Raw genomic sequence first — 23187 nt, forward strand, 5'->3', positions numbered from 1 at the left:
CACCGGACGCAGCCAAAAACAAATAAATAAATAAAGGAGTAAATTTATTTTTAAAAAATTGATACAATCCACCAAGCTTATATATAGGCGTGTATTTAGTCCTTTGCAATTTAATGTGACCACCACAGCGAAGGCACACTTGAGATGGATTTTTACAGGCACCTTCCTTTCAAGTCTCCATTTACAAAGGAAAAGTCACCTCATTCTTCTAACTAGAGGCATTCTGGACACGGCAGCTTGGAGTTATTTATGAGGCGGTAACCCCGTGCCCAGCGCCATGACCGGTGCCCAGGGGAGCTTGCTCTCTTTCTTCAATTGTCCGGATAAGATGCAACTGATCAGCCACAGAACCAGAGAATGCAAATCTCTCTCTTGACCGCTAAAGACACTGGGACTGCTGCTGAGATTCCTCGTCCTGGCTCTACAGCGGCAGATCCCAGACAAGGACTCAGGGACCCCTGACTCTCTGTTCTGCGCTCTCCTGGCTTGTCCTTGCCACCTACTTCCTGCATCATCACCTGGATGAAGCGTCTTCGAGGAACCAGCTGTTTCCTAGCGTCCAGCTACAGAACAGTAATATACCTAATACGTCAAGTCCTCCGGTCACAATTGTACCAAAGGGAGAGCGGGGTTTGAACGCAATGGTTTCCTCAGCTGTAACTATAGAAAGAGCCAACACCGGCCACTCGGTATCTGGGCTGCAGCGCCGGACAATGCGGGCGCGCGCAGAGGGCTCCAGGGACCCGCCATCCCGCTGCCCTGCGCTGGGGGCACAGCGGGCCGCCGAGGGGACAGGCGGGTGGGCGCGGGACGGCGGCGGGGACCCCCGCGGCGCTCCCGGCCTCACCTACGCGGCCGCCCACCGCCCGCGGTCCGCGAGAACAAAGGCGGGGGCGCCAGCCGGCCGCGCGCTCCAAGATGGAAGGCGCCGGGGGCTCCGGCCGCCGCTGGGCCCGCCTCGCCCCGGCCCGCCCCGCGCGGGCGCTTCCGCCGCCTCACCTGCCGCGCCTAGGCCACCCGAACAGCGAGCGGACGTGCCCCGAGCCTCCGAGGGCGGCCCGGCGCCCGAGACGGAGGAGGGGCCCCCAGACCTCGAGCCCCCGCCCCCGCCCGCCCTCTGGCCCCGCGGGTCGCGCCCCTCACCCCGAGCGCGCGCCCCCCACTCCGCCCCCCAGGCCTCCGCGCGCCCCGAGCGTGAGCTCCGGCCCCGGCCCCCAGTACACTGCGCTCGGCTGGCCGCGCGAGGTCCTGAGCGCGCTCCCAGCCTCGGGGCGACTTGGGGAGCCCCGGGCGCGCGCCCCCGACCCCCGCGCCTCTCCCCGCCCCTCCCACCGCCGGCGGCCGCGGGGGTCCCGGACGGCGCGCCTCTCCTCCCACTCCGCCTCCCACCCTCCGGGCAACTCGCGGGAACCCGAGCGCTCGCCCCGCCCCCTGCCCCCAGAGCGGCGCGAGCCCCCGAGCGCGCGCCGGACCCCGCCGGACCCCGCCCCCTCCCCGCGGGCCCGCCCCCTCCGGGGCCCGCCCTCCCCCGCGCGCCGCGCCGCGCCGCGCCGCGCTGCGCGTTCTCCCGGCTCCCTCTCTGTCCGGGGCCGGTACTTTCCTCCCAAGTTACAGCGCAAGTTTGCCAGTGGCCGGCGGCGGCGGGGCGCCGGGAGCCTCCCTCGCCCTCGGCCGGCCGGGGCTCCCCCGAGTGCATGGGCGCAGGTCGGGCGGCCCTGGGGGCCTGAGCGGCCGGGCCGCCTCCGAGCCCCGCGCCATGGAGGGCGCAGAGCCCCGTGTGCGGCCAGAGCGCCTGGCGGAGGCCGAGGCGCGGGCGGCCGATGGCGGGCGCCTGGTGGAGGTGCAGCTGAGCGGCGGCGCCCCTTGGGGCTTCACCCTGAAGGGCGGCCGCGAGCACGGCGAGCCGCTGGTTATCACGAAGGTACGGGGGGCGCGGGACACGCACGGTGACAGCCGGGAGGTGGCCTGGGGCCGAGGGACTCGTCGAGGGGTAGGAGCGCTGGAGGGGGTGTCCGGTTCGCGCCCCCGGGCCCGGGACGCGCGTCCGCCCGGGTCACCTGCGAGGACGTGGGTAGTAGGACTCGCATAGGTGTGTGGTCCGGGCGCCACCTTGGTCCCTCTGCGTTGTTTCCCGGTCCTGCTGGCTCCCAGCGCCGCGCAGTTTCAATGGCTCCTGTTCCGGGTCCCCTCCCCTCCCCCTCCTGGGAAGGGCCTGGCAGGGTCCCCTGTCACTCCCGGCTTCGCCTGCGCCGGCCTGCACCTGTGGGCCTACCCAGAGGTCGGGGAGGGACATTCCCACGTGCCGGGGGTGGACAGAGACGTCCCCACCTGTGTTTGCCTGTCTAGGTATTTGTTTCTGCACCCCTTGGACCTGCACCCGTTATTGCTAGGAAGCCCAGACTAGCAGCTGCCGCCAGCCGAGCTTCTCGATTCCCAAAAGCCCATCAATATTTATTGACTTTCGCTTCCAGCCCTAGACCCACGGCGCTCTGGATACCTGCAAAAACAAATTGAAACTTTTCATCGTCCTTTATGAAAGTGGGATTTGAGCCCCCGAAATAAGTTCCTAATATGTGTGTGTGTGTGTGTGTGTGTGTGTGTGTGTGTAGGGGTGACTTTGAATTCTCTTGTCTCGAAACAGAAAACCATCTTGAAACTTACCAGCCGAACCCCTATAAACCTGTAAAAAGCACACAGACAGCAAACCAGTCGTCCTGTTTTCTTCTGGTTAAAAGTGTCTGTTGGTCAGTTTCTCTGGGAAGGTCTGGGCCGCGCCATTCCCGGGGACAAAGTTCCCTTTAAAATGCAAAAATTCTTGGCTTCTAGAAGCGTTTGAAGGTGACTTACTGGTTTTCTCTGCTTTCCTGCTTCACCACAGCAGGAAGAACTAAAGTGACTCCTAACCCACCCCACCGGATTGAATTTGGGAGGCGGTGTGCCTTTGTTGTCTAGATAGTAAATGAGACACTCAACTTCTGATCTTTATTTTCTCTCATTTTTATATTTATAAAACTAGAGACTTTGAGGGGAGACGTGCACTGAATTTATGTGGAACCGAGGAGAGAGGCTGTCATTGTTGTTATAAGTTTCACCCATGTGCAAACCCATTAATGAATTGGATTCTTTGGAAAAATGTGTGTGGTGGAGTAGCCGTGGAGTGCACACCTCGTGCAGGACAGGCATTTCCTGCATATGCGTGTGTTAAGGCACAGTAGCCCGTGCCTTTTCAATAATAAAAGTTTTACCGGGCATTTCTGATGGTAAAAGTTAAAAAGATATCAGGTAAATTACTCAGACTTTTATCGTCTCTAGAGATTCTTTTAAAAAAGAATACGCGCGCACGCACGCGCGCGATTCAACCTGTCTTCCTCGGACCTGTCTTTACAGCAGATGGAGTAAGTCGTAAAACATTATTTAAGATGACATCTTGCTTTTTGGGCTTATGCAGTGTAAGAAAGCTGGACTTAAACTCTAAAATTCAGTTGTTTGACCGGAAGCCGGAGAAGGGGACCTTCTCCTTTCTCTGTACCTCAAGTTCTAAAAAACCCCACGCATTCTTAGTGGTTTCTCTTCTGCTTGTGCAAGAGGACCCTGTTCTAGAAACTGAAGGAGGTGGGCAGTAAAACCCATGGCCACACACCAGGGCCTAATCAGGGCACAGGCGGCAGGCAGTCTGCTCCTGGTTGGGCCCCTGGGTTGGCTGTCACGGTAGTTGCTAAGGTGTGTGGGTAGGTAGGGCTAGGCTGGTGGCCGTGTACACGCCCTGCCTTTCCAGATCGTGCTTCAGGATTTTGCAGAAATAAAACTGTTTATGAGTCTTATCTGAGATGCTCATATGTCCCTCCCTTGAACTGCTGCTTGGTTTTTATAGGTGCTTTACTGTGACTGGAGATATGTGGTTTCTTTGCTTAGGATGGAGGGGATCCAGGACAGTTTGGGACATCTGTGACAAATTTCCATGCACACTTGTGTGCACATGCGCACACGTGTCCTCACACGCGCACACACGTGTGCTCACACATGCCACACACGTGTGCTCACACATGCATGTATATATTCCTTAACCACACATTGTATTGCATGCTATTTGCAGTATTTCACCTGCTTGTCTTTTCTCCTGCATTAAGTCATCACTGATGCATGTTTACAATCCAACAGCTGGTAATTAACTGTCACATTATTAGAGAAGGATAAAGGAAAGCGTGTCCATTATAATCACTTAAAAAATGGAAATAGACTGTTGTGATGGAGACTGGGGAAATTTGTTCCACCTCCAGAATTTAGATTAATCCAAGCTTTGAATCTTCCTTTCCCAGTACCTACTAAAAAATCTTTAAGGCTTATTAAATAATAGGCCTTCTAATGGCTTTTTTTTTTTTGCATTTAAAAAACCTTGTCATTAAATTGTTACATATTAGAGCCCTGGGATATTGTACAGCTCATTTCTAACAGAATCTGACTTGGAGGAAGCTTGGTCCAGTGTAAGAGGATGCACTGTTCGTGATGATGAGTGTCTCAGTTGAAAGCCTCATAGGAGTGTACATCTTAGAACTGGAACTGATGCCAAGAACAAGGCTGGTTCAATCCCTGATCTCCTGATGGAGTTTTTTATTTTACCTATTTATTCATTCATTTATTTTTGGCTGTGTTGGGTGTTCGTTGCTGCCCACGGGCTTTCTCTAGTTGCGGCGGGCGGGGGGGGGCTACTCTTCATTGCGGTGCGCGGGCTTCTCATTGCAGTGGCTTCTCTTGTTGCGGAGCACGGGCTCTAGGCGCGTGGGCTTCAGTAGTCGTGGCTTGTGGGCTCAGCAGTTGTGGCTCGCGGACTCTAGAGCGCAGGCTCAGTAGTTGCGGCGCACGGGCTTAGTTGCTCCGCAGTGTGTGGGATCTTCCCGGATGAAGGCTTGAACCCGTGTCCCCTGCATTGCCAGGCGGATTCTTAACCACTGCGCCACCAGGGAAGCCCCTTGATGGAGTTTCATTAGCCCATTTTGTAGATGAAACAGCTAAGGCCAAGGAGGGTTCAGTGGTGTGCCCTGAGGTCAGAAACCTGGCAAATCTTGAGAAGGGTCCTCAGGACCAGATCTTGACCCTGCATGTCTCTGCTTTCTCTCCACTTGGTGCCATCTGCTCTTGTCTGGAATCCCTTGCAATGCCACATTCAGTAACTTTGTCACATCCTATGAGGGTTTTTCAACCTTGGCACTACCGATGTTCTGGCCTGGATGTTTCTTTGCTGGGGGCGGGGGCGCTGTCCTATGCATTGTAGGGTGTCCAGCAGCAGCCCTGGCCTTTGCCCTCTGGCACCACCCCCCAAGTGTGACAACCAGAAAAGTCTGCACACGTTGCCAGATGTCTCCCGGGCACAGATCACCCTCGCTAGAGTAACTGTACATCACTTTTGCTTTGAAAGGATTTTAGCTTTGAACGCGTGAGCTTAATTGTTCTTTCTGAAGATACTCAGAGGCCCCTGGCATAGTCAGCTTTGGCGGGGAAGGCTGTTTTCTTCCTAAGCGCTCGCTGGCCCTGGTAATAGGCTTTATTTACATAGTAAAACTCAAACAAATACTTGCTTCACCTGCATTTTTGTATCTGGAAAAAGGAAATGGAAGCAGGAACTCCGGAGTGCTGTGTTTCATGGGCATTCAGCGGGGCTGCTCGGTGAGGACTGCCTTTTCTCTGGGTCGGGTTTGAAGTTAAAGGGATACTGACTTCCCGGGAGTGGCATTCCTGGAATTCAAAGTGCACACTTGAAGTCCCCCAGCAAGGTGGCAACCAGATTTGTAACCATTCGTTACGTTGACACTGACTTGTAGCTTGATGTATTACCAGGGCTGGAAGAGACACAGAACCCCAGTTTTTCATACTGCTGTCGGAGAGGAGCAGAAATAATGTCCGTGCCTTAAGAAACTCCAAAGACTTTGACTTGTTAGTGTTTCCGAGACTGTGCTTTGATGCGGGACCTCTCAGGACCTGTGTAAGTAGGTGCAATGTTGTACGTGGTCCTGCTGTCTGCGTGGCACCTTCTTTCCCCATCAGCTCAGCAAGTGTAAAAGTTCCGTGGGGGTGGCTAGGGCCTGCTTTCTAACGTGTCACTGGAGGGGCTAGAACTCCAGAAGGGCCCTTGGGGATTCGTTAGGAAACCTTAAGTGGGCCAGCTGGGTGTCAGCAGGCCCCCTTCGGCCTCAGGAATGTTTGTGAACCGGGGAAGGAATGAAGCCCCTGGCCCTCCTTTTCACTGTTTCTTAGCCCTCCCCGCCCCTTCCTGCCAAGAATGCGAGAGAGCCTTAGCCAGGAGCTCCAAAGAGGACAGTAATTTGGGCCTGGCCTGGTCCCACGGGCGGCTCCTGTGGGAACCCGTTGATTTTCAGGTTGCCTTTGGGGACCAGAGCCGTCCTGGGGGGTGGTGCGGGGGAGCTGGGGCTTGGGGTGCCCAGCCTGACGCACCCTCTCGGGAGCCTTTGGACCGTGCGGCGTTCGCTGGATGCCAGGCCGTGTCCTTAAACGTCCTTCTTGGTCTGCACGCTGAAGGCGGGGTGGAGGGGAAGCAGGGCGCGTTTCTGGGAGGGGTTGGACCACACACCCAGGTGGCATATATGTCCTGTGTCAGCCGTCAGAGCTCCTAGAGCTCCTGATGGAGGAGGCTTGGGGCAGAGACTAGCTGTCGGGTGGGGGTGGGAGGTCCCTTCCGCGGTGGTCTGAAAGGGGCTCCGTTTCATGGGCTGTGCTGAGTCATGGTCGTTGGTGAGCTGGCAGCCCTGGTCAGGACAAGTTGTTGTCTGGATGTCCTTATATTTGCCCCCAAGAGCCAAGTTCTTTATCAGTTACCACTGAAAGCTGTGAAAAAGGGTGGGGGTGTGTGTGTGTGTTGAACGCAGCTGTGTATCGGGAACCGATGGATCTCAGCCTCTCTGGGTTTAGCTCGATGTCGGTGTCGAAGCACAATCCCACGTCAGCACCCGTCTAAGGAGCGCTGCCGCTTTCCCAGGGCTCCATAGAAATAAATGGTGGGTGGGTGAGGGCTGGGCGCCCCTCCTCGGCAGACCCAGGTGCTGTGGGTACTGTTACGGCCAAGGCAACGCCTGGGCCCTGTAAGATCCCAGCCTCTTGGAGGCCAGCTGCAGTTTGCTGTTTGTTCAGAGAAGTGTAATGCCAGAGACTCATTTGTATTTAAAAATTAATAGTGCGGTTAAAAAAAAAAAAAAAGAGTGAGTTTTCTTTCCTGTGCTGAAACCCCTTTCCAGTTGGTGGAAAGACAAGAGCTGTCTTGCTAGCTGGCATGCAGATATATCTTTATTCCCCTGTCCCAGCCTGTGCCTAGCTGGGTCCTGTTTGTTAGTTCTTACCCCTGGTCCTCCTGAGGTGTTTTGGGTGCAGGGGTGGGAAGTCTGGCAGAGAGACCCAAGTCCCATCCCGAGCTCTGGTGCTGGAGCTTTGAGGTGCAGTTGGGTGAGGGGTTCTTCCTCTCGTAGAAACTAATTCAGCAGGACTCACATCTATAAATCCAGAAGCTTCCACAGTGTGAAAAGCTATAAACGTAAGCTGTCCCTCACACTTCTGCATCGTGATGGATTTTGCCCTTCCTGGTTCAGTTATGAGTGCTTCGTAACATGTCCTAACATTCATCTTTTGAAAAGAAGAAAACAAGTTTGCCCGAGAGCTAAATGTAGAAGAGAATGAGAACGGAAGGCTCATAAAAATAGCCGTTTTCGCCTTGTCCTAACTATCTGGGATTTCTTAATTCACCGTTCCATTTCTCGGCCAAAGAAACTGGGCTCCCGGCTTGCAAAGGGCTGGCTTTTCTACTTGGAAGGCATTTTGGAGCTGTCCTCTTGCCGAAGTTGCTTTGTGTCAGCATGCAAATGAACCTGGATTTGAGGATTTCTTCGGGGCTCTGGGGAGCTTTTCTTCTTGTACACTGGGCGCAGTGTAAACAGTCAACGAGATAATTTAAGGACTTAAAGGCTGAACAGACTTTTTATTCAGTCTTGCTTCTTTTACTTTTCACGCACTGCAGTCAGGCATGGGGCCATCCTTTGATGAGAAATTATGCAAGCCGCACTCTTCCAAGCTGCAATTTCCACCCACACGAAGGGTTTTGAAAGCCCTCAGGGTTGCATATTGCTCTTTTGGTCTTTTTAAAACCTTGCCAGTGCTCAACAGAGGGAGGGTGTATTCTGGAAGAATTGTTTTCCTGTTACCTTGCTGGATTCGATATTTGCGTGGCCCTGTGGTAGGTGGAGCCTGTTTCCCTGACCAGTGCGAATGTTAAGGCCTCTCTTTGGGGGAACGTATCTTAGTGGAAGGACGACGGTAGGATATGGTTAAAAAATAAGTGGACTAACTTTATTTTAGGTTCGAACAAATAAGGTTGTTCTGAAAAGCCAGGGGATTCTGAATTGCAATGCAGAGGTGACTTTTTTTTTTTAACCTGGGCTGTCTTTCTGAAATCTCCTGGGTATGAAGTTGGAGGTAACGTCTGCCGCCTCTGTGGGATGGGTCTGGAAGAACAGTGCTTTACGTGGCCTGGAAAGGGTTGGGATTGTCTTTCTTTGGGCCAAAGGTGACTACGACTTTCAGATCAAAGGCAAATTGTGAAGGTCAACAAGAACCCAGGCAGGGTAGATTGTGTGGGCTCTAAAGGCAACATTTTACTTATTCAAGGGAGGAAAGACACAAAATGTTAGTGTATCTTTTTTTTTTTTTTTAGTGTATCTTTTTGAGATTTGTTTTTATTTTTATCAAAGTGGCTCTTACAGGCTTGAAATAATCAAATAGTTCTGCAGGGCTTGTTATCATACCAGCAGTTCCCCACTGTCATTTCCTCTTCCCTAGAGAAGCTATTGAAACTTTTTAGCTGATTTCTTTGGGCGTTTGCCTATATTCTATACGGCTGCTACTTTCATTGTTCCGTTTCGGGATAACTGTTGACTTCCCACTATGGGAGCTTGGGATGTAGTCTTTTATTCCACACCAGCTACCCAGACACGTACCTTGGGCCCCCGTACTCCAGTGTAACTACATCATAATTTTGGTTAGAAGAGGGTTCTTTCAACCTTAGCATCACTGACGTTTGGGGCCAGATAGTTCTTTGTCGTGGGGGGCCGTCCTGTGCCCTGTGGGAGCAGCATCCCTGGCCTCCACCCCCGAGAAGCCAGTACAGATTCCTCTGTCTCCCGTAGCTGAGATGGTCAGAAACGTCCCCAGACGTTGCCAGATGTCCACTGGGGGACAAAAATCGCCCCCTTTGAACTGGGAGTTTGGGATGAGCAGATGTAAACTATGATATGTAGGATGGATAAACAACGGGGTCCTACTGTAGAGCACAGGGAACTGTATTCAGTACCAAGCAATAATGGAAAAGAATATTTAAAAAAAAAGAATGTCTGTGGCAAGCAATAATGGAAAAGAATATTTGAAAAAAAGAATGTCTCTGTGTAGAACTGGGTCACTTTGCTGTACGGCAGAGATTGGCGCACATTGTAAATGAACTCTACTTCAATAAAAAAAATAAAATTGAAAAAAAACAAAACCCTGTGCGCTGAGAAGACCATGGTTCGGGGGAGAGTCGTGTGTCACGGTGTTCATTGCGGCGCTCTTTGCAGGGGCCAGGACCTGGGGGCATCCTGGCTGTCCATCGACAGATTAATGGGTGGGGAAGATGGCTGGTGGGGGGCGGCCGCGTGGCACGGGGAGATCAGCTCTGTGCTTTGTGACCACCTGGAGGGGTGGGATAGGGAGGGTGGGAGGGAGGGAGACAAAGGAGGGAGGAGACGTGGGGATGTATGTATGCGGGTGGCTGACTCCCTTTGTCGTACAGCAGGGGCCGACACACCATTGTGGAGCAATTGTACTCCAGTGAGGGTGTTAGAAAAGAAAAACGAATACGAATACAAAAAAAAAAATGCTAAAGCATCCTGCTAATATGTAGAAAAAGTTATTTAAAGACACACTTTATTTTTAAAATTCGTTTTTCATCTCATAATTGACAGAATAAAATGTTATAGCATTTGCAAAAAAGTAAAAAAATAAAGTGCCCCCTTTGAGAACCACTTGGTTAGCGGTATTCGGTGTGTGTGTTATTTTGAATGCCAGTGCCAACACTTGCTGAGCCTGGGGGTGCACACTCTGATTATTTCTCCTGCACAAGTTTTCATAACCACCAAATGTAAGGATACGCTTTGTTTCTTTGCCTAATTTTCGATGTGCATATCGTTGATTCATCCGCCGCACCTTCCCCAGTTGCAAAAAATCTTTTACTATATTCAGACACACAGTGGGTCGTCTTTTGAGACCTTCTCTATCTGAGAATGCCATTATTTTACCTTGACAGTAAATGGACTGTTGGGCGTGCAAGTCTGAGTTGGAGACGGTTTTCCCTGGGCACTTTCTTTGCAGGTGGTGTTCTAACCTCTACAGGTGTACAGTATTGTTGGGGAGAAGACAGAGCTTTCTGTTTCTTTGCTTTTTTAAATTTAATTAATTTATTGTTATTTTTGGCTGCGTTGGGTCTTCGTTGCTGCACGTGGGCTTTCTCTGGTTGCGGCCAGCGGGGGCTACTCTTCGTTTTGGTGCGCGGGCTTCTCATTAAGGTGGCTTATCTTGCTGCGGAGCACGGGCTCTAGGCGCGCGGCCTTCAGTAGCTGTGGCACGCGGGCTCAGTAGTTGTGGCTCGCGGGCTGTAGAGCGCAGGCTCAGTAGTTGTGGCGCACGGACTTAGTCGCTCTGCGGCATGTGGGATCTTCCCGGACCAGGGCTGGAACCCGTGTCCCCTGCGTTGGCAGATGGATTCTTAACCACTGCACCACCAAGAAGGTCCCAGAGCTTTCTGTTTCTTAGTCCTTTGGACTAACTCTAATTTTTTCTGTCGTATTTTTCTTTTCTCTGTATTTTTGTTCTTCTCTGGAGATTTTGTACAGTCTTATCTTCCAACCCTTCCATTGAGTTTTAAATGTGTGCTTTTGGGTTTTTTTAATTTCCAGAGTTGTTTGTTTTTTGTTTGTCTGTTTGCTTTGTTAGTGTTGTTCTCAAATGTTCCTTTTTGATACCATACTGATCTTGTTTCGTGGTCCTTCTTTCATATCTTTGAGAATATTAACTGGTTTTACAAAATGTCTTCTTGCTGTGTAGATTCCGTTTCTGAGCTCCGCTGCTTCGTGTGTGTTTGTTTGCCTTCTGTTGGGGGCTCAGTTCGTCCTTGCCGTCTGCAGGTATGTAAGAGTGGGTGACCACAATGCTTTTTGGAGGCTGGTGCACATGGGTGAATGACCTAGCCAGGCTGCTTCTCTGGGGACTCCTTTAAGGCCATAGCTTCGCTTGTTTCTTTTGCGCTGGTCACATCCCTTCAGGTAGTAATGTTTTCCTCTACTGGACGTAAGTTTCTGGTGTAGGGCAGATTTGAACGTTGGTGCGAGGTTTGCCAGTTTGGAGGAGCCCTGCTTTGCTTGGCGACGTGAGAGTGGTCATCTCTGCCTCCTGCTGTGGCCACAGTGGTTCCAGTTTGGAGAGAACGTCTTGCATATATAGCTGAATCGTGCACTCTGTCCTTAACCTTTTCTCACCCTTAATCCTTCAGGCTGTCAAGCTAGAATCATTCCCATTTCACTATATTGACACAGGGGTGAAATGAGTCAGTATGGAAAGCTAGCTCTAGTAGATTTTTTTTTTTTTTTTTTTTTTACATTTTAAAAATTTTATTTATTTATTTTTGGCTGCATTGGGTCTTTGTTGCTGTGTGCGGGCTTTCTCTAGTTGCGAAGAGCAGGGGCTACTCTTCATTGCGGTGCACGGGCTTCTCATCACGGGGGCTTCTCTTGTCGCGGAGCACAGGCTCTAGGCACATGGGCTTAAGTAGTTGTGGCTCGTGGGCTCAGTAGTTGTGGCTCACGGCCTCTAGAGCGCAGGCTCAGTAGTTGTGGCGCACGGGCTTAGTTGCTCTGCGGCATGCGGGATCTTCCCGGACCAGGGCTTGAACCCGTGTCCCCTGCATTGGCAGGTGGATTCTTAACCACTGTGCCACCAGGGAAGCCCTAGTTCTAGTAGATTTAAATACCATCTCTCCTCCCCTTTCCCCCCTTTCCCCTACTTCATCCTGCTTCACTAAGAATTTGGAAAACTATAAAAAGTAATGTGAAAAAAATTTCTTTAAAAAGTAATGTTAATGTATGAAATTGCCAATTTATTATGGAAAGACTTTAAGCTGGATTTTGTATGGCAACATTTTAATGTGTCTCCTAGAGATTTTGGTACTTATTCTGACTGTTTAGCATTGGATTTGTAGAAAAGCATTTAATTCAAATACACATCTTATGCCAAGCACCAGTACATTAGTTGTGCTATTTACAGCCCACTGGAAGTGATTATTTCCTCCTTTCCACCAAAAACTGGCTTTTGAAAAATATATTTATTGGGGCTTCCCTGGTGGCGCAGTGGTTGAGAGTCCGCCTGCCGATGCAGGGGATACGGGTTCATGCCCCGTTCTGGGAGGATCCCACATGTCGCAGAGCGGCTGGGCCCATGAGCCATGGCCGCTGGGCCTGTGCGTCCGAAGCCTGTGCTCCGCAGCGGGAGAGGCCACAGCAGTGAGAGGCCCGTGTAACGCAAGAAAAAAAAAAAAAAAAAAAAAAAAAAAAATATATATATATATATATATATTTATTTATTTATTTATTTAGGCTGTACTGGGTCTTAGTTGTGGCGTGCGGGATGTTTAGTTGCAGCATGCAGGCTCTTTAGTTGCAGCATGCGTACTCCCAGTTGCGGCATGTGGACTTTTAGTTGCAGCAGGCATGTGGGATCCCCAACCAGGGATCGAACCTGGGCCCCCGCATTGGGAGCATGGAGTCTTAACCACTGGACCACCAGGGAAGTCCCTAAAGTGTTTTTGAATAATACTGATTTTTCTTTTTTATAATATGAATGAAAGGTAGCTCTTTCAGATCAATGTGATATTCAGAAGAATTGGATTTTAAAAGTGGTTTGGGAAGTGAAAATAGTAGGAAAGATGAAGGTTAAATATCCCATGGCAACAAACTCCATTTCTTCACCGCTTTGCTTTCTGGCAGTAGAAAATCTTTCAGGGCATGGACTCAGACCCACGGGCTTGGTAGAGATGCTATCTGTTTACTGGAGCCTGTGTCTCCTTTTCCTTCTGCACATGCTGCTGGACTACACTTCCCAGATTCCCATGTAGCTATGAGGCCATAGTTCTACCCAATCAGAAGCAAGTAGAAGTGATGCAGGCCATTTACCGCCTGTCGTGCTTTCCTCTTCTGGTTGCCTGGAATGAAGATGGTTCTGGGGCAGAGCGTCATCAGCACGGGTCCCTGAATGCCTGAGGAGGAAGCTAGCTGACCATAGCCTGGTTACCCTCCCAGTAGTACCAGTATATGAGCAAGAAATAAGCCTCTGTTGTATTTGGGCCATTACACGTTTCTTTGATTACTCACTAGAAGAGTTAGACCATTCTAACAAACGAAATCTGGAGAGAAATCAGGAATTTTCTTTTTTGTTGTTTTTTTTTGTTCTGTTTGTTTTAAATTTTTATTGGCGTATAGTCGATTTACAGTGTTGTAAATAGTTTATAGTATAGTTTCAGGTGTATAGCAAAGTGAGTCAGTTATAATATACATACATCCACTCTTTTTTAGATTCTTTTCCCATATAGGTCATTACAGAGTACTGAGAAGAGTTCCCTGTGCTGTACAGTATATCCTTATTAGTTATCTATTTTATATGTAGTGGTATGCATATGTCAATCCCAGTCTCCCAATTTATCCCTTCCCCCCCATTACCCCCCTTGGTAACCATAAGTTTGTTTTCAAAAGTTTTCCTTTTAATGAATACCGCTAGCTTTAAGAGACTGAATATATAATGTTTAATTTACACCCATACAGAGGGAATGATTATTTACTTTGTAGGAGGAATCACGGTGGGTGTCCAGTTAGCATGTAGCTTATTCCCTGCACACTAATTAAGTAAAATGAGACCTGCGTGCTCAGAAGTTCCGCTTCTTTCCACCGTAGCTTTTCCCTCAGCTGGTAATTTAATTTTCGCCCCGTGTTGCTTTGCCTTCCCCTCCCTGCAGACGATTGCCTGGGAGCTATGGAGAGGTGGGGCAGAGGCGGGGAGGCTCCCCAGTCCAGCTCCTTAGCCCCCTGGGAGGGCTGACCACAGGAGAGGAGGGTGGCTGCCCGGCTGCCGGTATGATGTCAGGGCGTGCACCTTTCTCCTGGTGGAATTGTGCTTTACTTACCACTTTGGTTCAAGTGCAGAGGGTATTGCCTGGGTGGGTTACATTAAATCCTCATTAACCGGGCTGCCTCTATCAGATTAATCAATTATGATCTTGTATGGCAGGCTCTTCTTTTCCCTAGGGAATAGAATACAGAGACACACGAGGTAGACCATCAAGGAAAGGGAGATAAAGGCGAGTGCAAAGTAAAGTTGGTCCCCGGAGGAAGGTGGCATTCGTGTGGGGATCTGAGGGTTAGGGGGCCGGGGATGTCGAGAGGGGTGGGGAAGGAGAGCCTCTTCTGTTCCAGGTGTTGAAATGCTTACCGAAAGCCTGGGAAGGTGGGTGGGGGGAACCCCGGTGGCCCTCCATGACTTTCAAAGGAGGTGAAGGGAGTCTTTGCTTGTGACTTGGAAATGCTGAAGCTGATGAAATACTGCTGCTGCTGAAATTCTGATTCTGTCTGTGTGAATTGTGCCATGTTTGTAAATCTGTAAACACAGTGACACTTATCTGTGCTAACTGTACATGTGCTTGTCAATTTGTAAGCATAGCAGTACTGTTTTTTTCTTGTTGCAGAAAGATTCAAACCATCTTCAAAAAATTGAAACTAACGGAAAAGATAATCAACAACCCAAAACATTTAATAATCTTATTGAATGTTTTTTCCCCGTCTGTGGAATTCTTTGCTTGGTACCGTGCAGAACTAATTACGAGTTGCTTGAACGTAATTCTCTTAAGAATTACGTTGTCGACAATCTTTGGAATCACATGCTAGCTTAAAGGAAGCTGAGTTTTGTGTATGCCACTTGGAATTTTAAAAATGAAATGTTTCGTTTCTATGGTATATATTGAGTTTTATCATTTAGCTTTTTGTAGACAAGCATATAAAAAAGAAAACCCTAACTTCTGGAAAACTGAGTACTTCGTATTGATCAAATATGTTGGTCTTTAAAACAACTGTGTGCTTTTTTTGGTAGGTGCAGCTTTTCTTTTAATTTTCATTAGTGTTGAGATGCCCTGAATCTTTTTTTTTTTTTTTTTTTTTTTTGCGGTACGTGGTCCTCTCACTGCTGTGGCCTCTCCCGTTGCGGAGCACAGGCTCCGGACGCGCAGGCTCAGCGGCCATGGCTCACGGGCCCAGTCGCTCCGCGGCATGCGGGATCCTCCCGGACCGGGGCACGAACCCGCATCCCCTGCATCGGCAGGCGGACTCTCAACCGCTGGGCCACCAGGGAAGCCCAAGATGCCCTGAATCTTGAATGAAAGTTTGGAAAGGAACATCTGGACTTGAAAAGACAGGCCTGCTGCTGCTCGAGTCATCTGTATTTTGTGTTGATCTCACCACAGAGTGGATGAAATCGTCCAGAGTGGATGCCTCTACGGGTTACGAGCTGGGGTGGGGCTACTGTTTCCCCTCTTCCTCCCCACTTTCAGGGGCTGGCATTTTGGAGAAAAATTATTAGAACCTCACACCACTGCATGTACTTGTGCAATTTTGCCCCCAAAGGTAAATTTACATTGTCTGCTGCTGATCGAGGACACTCCTTCTCGTGCTCCCTGGCGGGGACCAGGTTTGCTTTTACAGAGTGTAATTCTCAAATTACCTGTGGTGTTATTGCCGATCTGAAAGAGATGTCTCGTTCACGCAGAGACGCTTTCTCTTTCTTTTGACCCTTGTGAAAGTGGCCTCTGCTGGCTCTTCCTGTTGGCTGTGCGCGGCGGTGTTGGTTTCTGCTGGAGGCCCCTCCTTTCTCTCTCCTCTCGTGTCTAGGCGGTCTCGTGCGCTTCCTTGAGGCAGGCAGACAGTGCTCAGGTCTCCACTGCAGGCCCAGAATCTGGGAGAGCCCCCTGGGTACCGCCCAGGCTGCTCCAACTCAGCGTGTTGCAGACGCAGATCTTGCACCTGCCTTTACCTTAATTCTCCTGCACTTCCGGGCTTGCCGACAGGTTTATCCCCAGATGCAGGAGTCATCCTTGATGCTTGTCTCTCCTTGGCCTTCCGTGGCCAACCGATCACCCAGTCCCTGGAGCCTCAGTGTCTCGTATTTGTACCTTCTCTCTCACCCCCGGTGTCCCGGCCTCCGTTATCGCCTCTCGGGGCAGTCACGGAACCGGTCTTGTACTGTCACCACCTCTGGACTCTCCGTGCGCCAGCCTGCTCTAGACCCCCAGCCGTGCACGTGCCAGAGCCCGGCGGGGCTTCTCAGGCTCTTGCTGGAAAGGTAAACTCCTCGTGTTGCACCTTAGCTGGTGCAGAAGGTTCTTTACCTTTCAGCTCCTGCCCATTTCCAGCCTCGTCTTCTGCAGTCCTCCCTCCTGCCTTGACTGAGGAAGGAACCTTAGGTGTTTCTAAAGAACGAGGCTGTGCGTGTTGTGACGCCATTACAGAGTGACGCTTCCCAGGCCTCCCAGAGGCAGGGGATGACTTGCGGCGTGTGACGGGCAGTGGAAGGAAAAGCAGAGTGCGGGACTGGAGGAGTCTGCCCCGTAAAGACGGTGCCCCGGCCTCACCACAGCGGCTTGTCTTGCACATTGCTGTCGCCTGGTCCTGCTTTATCCTGGAAAGGCAGGCATGCGCACATGTGTGAAGGAAGCACTGCCAGAATCCCCCGCAGCGGCGAGAAGGGGAGAGGGTCCGTGCGCTGTCCTGGGTCTCCCTCGCCTGCTCTCCCGGGCTGCAATTCTGCTGTCTTTACTGCCCCCGAGGTCCCCTGTTAACCAGACTTCAGTGTCATGGGCAGGTGCAGGAGGGGGTGGCCCAGGGAGTGTGGAGGACGCAGAGAACCCGACCTGTGACCAGCCTGGGGACCAGGCCCGCCCCGAGCACCTGTGGCCCTGTGCTGTTGGCCAGAACCAGCCCGGGCCTGGCGCCATAGGGCGCTTGTCCTGTGGATCCACATAGAGACCACGGCCTGGCTTCCTTGCCATCCTTGCAGCCCCGAGAGCATTCTGACCTCTGGATCTTTGCGCATGTCTCCCAGCTCTGCACCCACTTGGACTAAGGGTGCATGCACAGTGTTGAAGAAGCCCGTTCCATTCCCTGGGGGCCTGGAGAGCGTGCAGGGCAGGCCTGCCGGAATGTTTTTTCCCTTGAGTTTAAAGTTTTTTTTTTTTGGAGTGGGTACGTGGGCCTCTCACTGTTGTGGCCTCTCCCGTTGCGGAGCACAGGCTCCGGACGCGCAGGCTCAGTGGCCATGGCTCACGGGCCCAGCCGCTCCGCGGCACGTGGGATCTTCCCGGACCGGGGCACGAACCCGTGTCCCCTGCATTGGCAGGTGGACTCTCAACCGCTGTGCCACCAGGGAAGCCCTAAAAAAAATTTTTTTTAATTGAGATATAACTCACGTAGCATAAGATTCATCCTTTTAAAAAAATGTACAGTTTGGTGGGGTTTAGTAGTCTCGGTTGTGCAGCCATCGCTCTAATTCCAGAAATTTTCATCACCTACAAAAGAAACCCTGTGCCCATGAGCAGTGCCTCCCCGTTCCTGCTGCCCCCAGCCCCTGGCAACAACCGGCCTGCTGTCTGTCTCCATGGGTTTGCGTCTTCTGGACATTTCATCTAAATAGAACCACACAATGCGTGGCCTTTTGTGTTGGCTTCTTTCACTCAGCATCGCGTTTTCGAGGCTCGTCCATGTTAGCGTGTGTCAGGACTTCATTCCTTTTTATGGCTGAATACTGTTGCACTTTATGGATAGAGCACATTTTGTTTCTCATTTGTCAGTTGATCGACATCTGGGTGTTTCCACCATTTTTGCTTTCACGAATAATGCTCTTGTGGAGAGTCGCACGTTCACATAGTTGTCCGTGTGTGGATGCATGTTTCACTTCTCTTGGGTGTTTTCCTTGCATTTTGAGCTTGCCATCCACATGGCCAGGCGTGGTACCTGCGATTCCCTGGGCACGGTCGGCGGGGGCGGGGGTGGGTCACACCTCTCATAAATCAAAAGAATACAATTGGTCATTCTGGCTTCGAGGCTGTTTAAGCACAGTTGAAACTGACCACTTGGAAACCTTAAAATCTTTTAAAATCTTAAAAAGAACACTTTTCAAAACTCACGGGACTTCTGTCTTAACGACAACAGAGGGGATGTGGACCCCTGCTCTGACACACGCGGTCAGCGTCTCACCTTGGCCCCTGGAATACTCCAGAGTGTGTGTTGGTACCCGGCATCCTCTTCGTCTGTAGGATGGCAACTGACTTTCTGAGGCCTTGCCTTTGCCTGCTGCTTCCTGCTTTTGTGCAGGAGTGTAGAGCACCTCCAAACAGCCCTAGAAAGTGGACACCCGTATTTCTCCTGTATCGCAGATGAAGGTAGAGATTTGCCAAAACGGGGGACTGCACCCACTGCCCTGGTCACCCAGCAGGGCCGTCCTCAGGAGGAGGGAAGCTGCAGCCTGTCTCTTGAGTGCGTGGAAGATGCCTATGGACCCGTCTTGGAAGGAGGACACCGTCCTTTCCTCCTGGCGCCCTGCTGACCTCCATTCTTCTGTTGAGGGATGCCTTTTCCTGTCTGCAGGGGTGGATTCTGGGGTGCAGACACTGAGTAGGGTCACTCTGTGGCCAAGGGCAATAACAGCTCAGCAAGGCATCGCCCCTCCTTGGGAAATGAGCTTCTCTCTTTTCCTTTCTGCTCTCTTTCCTCTTTCCAGTAACAGCTTCAAATGAAAATAAGGCTCCGCATCTCGAACCTTTCTGGTTGTTTAACGAACCCAGACTACACGGGAATCCCTGAATGGACTTAACCTTTCCAGGGTTGGGGGTGTCTTGATATTATCTTGATATCACATTGTACAGTTTATCAGGTTTTCTGTTGAGTCTTTCTTTTCACCCTTGTTCTGTAATGAGCCTGCTGGGAGGCTTCACCAGGGTTGTTTATGTTTACAGGTGGGAAACCAAGCCCCAGGCGGCCTGCTTGCAGATCACGTTAGGTGGTCAGGACTACGCGACTCTAGCAGGGGGCCTTTGAGTACAGGAGTGCACTAAAGCTCTTTCTTCTATGTGACTTAAAAAAATCTTTCTTTTTTTTTTTTGGGCTGCATGGCTTGAGGGATCTTAGTACCCCGACCAGGGATTGAACCCAGTCCACCTGCATTGGGGGCATGGAGTCTTAACCACTGGACCATCAGGGAAGTACCCCAAAAATCTTTTTTTTTTTTTTTTTAATATTTATTTATTTGGCTGCGCTGGGTCTTAGTTGTGGCACGCGGGATCTTTTTTTTTTTTTTTTTAGTTGTGGCATGTGTGTGGGATCTTAGTTCCCCAGCCAGGGATTGAACCCGGGCCCCCTGCATTGGGAGCATGGAGTCTTAACCACTGGACCACCAGGGAAGTCCCCGAAAGTCTTTCTTAAGGGCATTGTTTAAAGTGTAAAGATCCTGAGGATTTTATAAAATTACATGCCATCCCCCCCCCCCCCCCCCCCGCTTCTCTGAAATGCATATGAAGTACCGGGAGTCTCACCTTGGCCGTAGACACACTCATGACATTTCTAATACTAGGATCATCCTCTGTAAACTAGAGGTCAGCAGACTCTTTTCTGCAAACGGCCAGGGTCAGTGTTTTTGGCTTTGTGGACCGAACTACTCCTTTCTGCTGTTGTGGCATGAGAACAGCCGTAGACAACGTGGAAAGGCCAGGGGGGTTGCGCCCCAGTAGGCGGTGGTTTTCACAGTGCGGCCCCCAGACCAGCGGCATCAGTCTCACCTGGGGCCTTGTTAGAAACGCAGCGTCTTAGCCTCATTGCAGACCTACTGAACCCCAAACTGGGGCTCGGTTGGGAATCCTGGGGATTCTGACGCTGGCTCCAGTTTGAGAACTGCTGCTCTAGAAGGGTGTGACTCACCTGCCATTTATGTCGGAATTAACAAGTGCTAGCCTACTGAATCAGGGTCGCTGGTGCCCAGGAATCTGAATTTTAACAGTGGCCCCAAGATGGCCTTATGCCCATGAAATAAGAACCAATTTCTAAAGCGGGACTAGTTTGGTCCAGTAGAGGAGATGGGGGAGGTGTCAGGGAACTTCTGAAACCTCAGCTGGGACTTGTTTGGGGTAGGGGGTAGTGAGAAGAGGGTGATGTGGAAGATTGGGGTGAGGGTGGCCTTGTCCCAGAAGGTGGATTTCTTTCTCCCAACCCCTCATGTGTGTCCCAAAGCTGGGAGTTTCTGGAACTGAAATTCAGCCCGTCTGTTAATAGCTATCGGACACCACATTTCCTAATGTGTGTGTTTGGTATTTGAAATGAAAACAGGTCAGGAGCACACACTGTATGTTTCCTTCGATATAAATGTCCAGCGCAGGCCAGGCGCACAGAGACAGAGCTGACGGGCAGTCGTCAGGGGGAGGAATGGGGTGATGAAAATATGCTGGAATTAGAGGGTGGTCATGGCTGCCCCGCTCCGAGCATGCTAAACCCCACTGGATTTCCTCTTTTTTTAAATTAATTTTTACTGGAGTTAGAGTTGACTTACAATGTTGCGTTAGTTGCAGGTGTACAGCACAGTGAATCAGTTATACGTATACCTATATGCGCTCTCTTTTAGATTCTTTTCCCATAGAGGCCATGACAGAGTATTGAGTAGAGTTCCCTGTGCTGTACCGTAGGTCCTTGTTAGTTATCTATTTTGTCTATGGATTTACTCTTTGAAGGGGTGAATTTTATGGTATGTGATTTACAGCCCAATAAAGTTGTCACTTCCCATAAGGAAATGGGTCAAGGTGTTCAGCCTTATCCTTGAGTTGCCCAGACCTGGCGGAGAGGAGGCTGATGGGAAGGCCCCTCCTCGGGCTTGTCCTGTGGGTAGACCCTCCACACCCCTCACCATGCATGTCACAGGGATTCCTCTGCTGGTGCTGGGTGGACCCACAGGCAGACAGCCTGGGGAGAGAGTCAGGCCCTGGGCTGGGGGAGGGGCCCACGCTGTTCCTGCAGGTTAGTGGCAGGGGAGGGGGCTGCCGTGGGTGAGGTGGGCGCTGAGAGCCAGGGAAGGTTTTTTTCTCAAATATTTATTTATTTTTGGCTGTCTTCGTTTCTGTGCGAGGGCTTTCTCTAGTTGCGACGAGCGGGGGCTACTCTGCGTTGCGGTGCGCGGGCCTCTCACTGTCGCGGCCTCTCCCGTTGCGGAGCACTGGCTCCAGACGTGCAGGCTCAGTAGTTGTGGTTCACGGGCCCAGTTGCTCCGCGGCCTGTGGGATCCTCCCAGACCAGGGCTCGAACCTGTGTCCCCTGCATTGGTAGGCAGACTCTCAACCACTGCGCCCCCAGGGAAGCCCAGGTAAGGTTTCTAAGCGGGAGGTGATGGCGGGGATCTCTCCGCAGCAGAGGGCAGATGGGTGCGGGGGTGTGGGCAGGAGTCGGAAAGCTGCGGGCTCTGGTGCCGATAGAGAGAAGGCAAGGGATCTGAGGGGTACCCCGGGGCACAGCAGGGTCCACCTAGCGCTTGGCTGGAGGATGCTGGAGATGTTCTGAAGGAGCTGGGCGGCTGCAGGTGCTGGTCACCTCTCCCATCCCATTTGGTGGAGGCCCGGGGCTGCACGGCCATGGGAGTCCCAGCTCCTACGTGCAGGTGGCACCTCTAGAAAGCCCCAGGGAGGGAGCAGCTGTGTTCCAGGGCAGCCCTGGCCCCTCCTCTTTGCCCAGGTGTAGTTGGGGTGATGGGGCAGGTGTGGTCTCAACACACTTGCCCAGGGCCACGTGGAGCAGGTGTGCTAGGGGCGCCTCCCCTGGGCCTCTGTGCCTTCCGGAGGGTTCCCGACAGACACTTGGCTTGCCTTGTTGCTGTGTTTTCCATGCTTGGTCCTAGCTGCTTCGAAAGGAAAGGAATCACTTGGAAAACAAAACTCCCTTTAAGTGTAATAATTATTGAAAAGTAGGTGTCTAGTTCAACTATTGGAGTCACTTTGACTCAATTTTTGTCCTTTTTCCCCGCCCCCTCCTTTTTATGAAACATCCGTCAAAATAAGGATGTCACAAACAAAACAAAGGCTACGTATTGGCTGGGCTTCTCTGGAAGGGAAGATTACAGTCGTTTTTTAAATAACATGCAGCCAGCGATATCCTGGTGAGGATTAAATGTCAAAATGATGATTTCAGGGGCTCTAGAAGTGAGGAGATAGCGGAAAGTTCAGATGTCCCTTTCATTACAAAGAGTTAGGAAGAATGTCTCTACATGGATGTGTGTTCACCGTTGAAGGGATTACAGACCACGTGTAGAAATGACCTCTGTGCATAACAGAAAAAGCAGTAATTTAAAAGTGCAGTAAATATCAAACAGCCCTGGGCTGACAGCCTGCACTTTGGGGACCCAGTTCCAGTAGTAGCATTGAAAGCTAGACTTCCCTTGTAATTTAGCCCCAAGCTGTAGCCCGATATAAATAATATGAATCCCCACAAAACTGTAACTCGTCAAATGAACCACCTAATTTTGCACAGATCAGTAACCATTCTGGTTATGTGACTTCTGCCGAATTGATTGCACTGTAGAATAAAAATCGATGGCTATAATTGAATAAATCTTTTCCATGCTTTGTTCTCTTACCTTTCTTGTTATTCTTAATTGTAGATTGTATATATTTAAAATTTTTTTATATTTATTTATTTATTTATTGGGTTGCTCTGGGTCTTAGTTGCGTCAGGTGGGCTCCTTAGTTGTGGCTCGCTGGCTCCTCAGTTGCGGCATGCATGTGGGATCTAGTTCCCTGACCACGGATTGAACCCGGGCCCCCTGCACTGGGAGCGTGGAGTCTTAACCACTGTGCCACCAGGGGAGTCCGTTGTAGATTGTATTTAAATTGTCACTAGATTGTATTTTTATAGTTGTGCCTTCGATTCATTAAAATTACATGCTGCGAAAACATAATCAGGTATTACTTTTCTCAGAAAGAGGGAGGATCTGAGAAAGTCATTTTTGGTTTTTGGCTATGTTTTGTTCTTGGTGGGAATCAGGAAA

At 50.8% G+C, this 23187-nt stretch overlaps 2 protein-coding genes across 2 annotated transcripts in view; both read left to right on the forward strand.

The window, feature by feature from the left end:
* Positions 1–641: 641 nt before the first annotated feature.
* LOC136142763 (basic proline-rich protein-like) lies at positions 642–1727 on the forward strand. Its single transcript, XM_065901038.1, has one exon. The coding sequence runs from the start codon at positions 642–644 to the stop codon at positions 1725–1727; it is 1086 nt and encodes a 361-aa protein (XP_065757110.1).
* Positions 1728–1756: 29 nt separating this feature from the next.
* The window catches only part of SHROOM2 (shroom family member 2), a 133616-nt gene continuing 112185 nt past the window's right edge, over positions 1757–23187 (forward strand). The window contains exon 1 of the mRNA XM_065901039.1: positions 1757–1921. Within this exon, the coding sequence (XP_065757111.1) occupies positions 1757–1921 (165 nt within the window). The remainder of the gene's footprint in view (positions 1922–23187) is intronic.

The sequence above is a fragment of the Phocoena phocoena genome, chromosome X (assembly GCF_963924675.1).
Source record: "Phocoena phocoena chromosome X, mPhoPho1.1, whole genome shotgun sequence".
Taxonomy (NCBI): domain Eukaryota; kingdom Metazoa; phylum Chordata; class Mammalia; order Artiodactyla; family Phocoenidae; genus Phocoena; species Phocoena phocoena.

What these genes read in the sequence shown, in the direction of transcription:
- LOC136142763 (XM_065901038.1), top strand. Translation starts at nt 642, where the DNA reads ATGGTTTCCTCAGCTGTAACTATAGAAAGAGCCAACACCGGCCACTCG.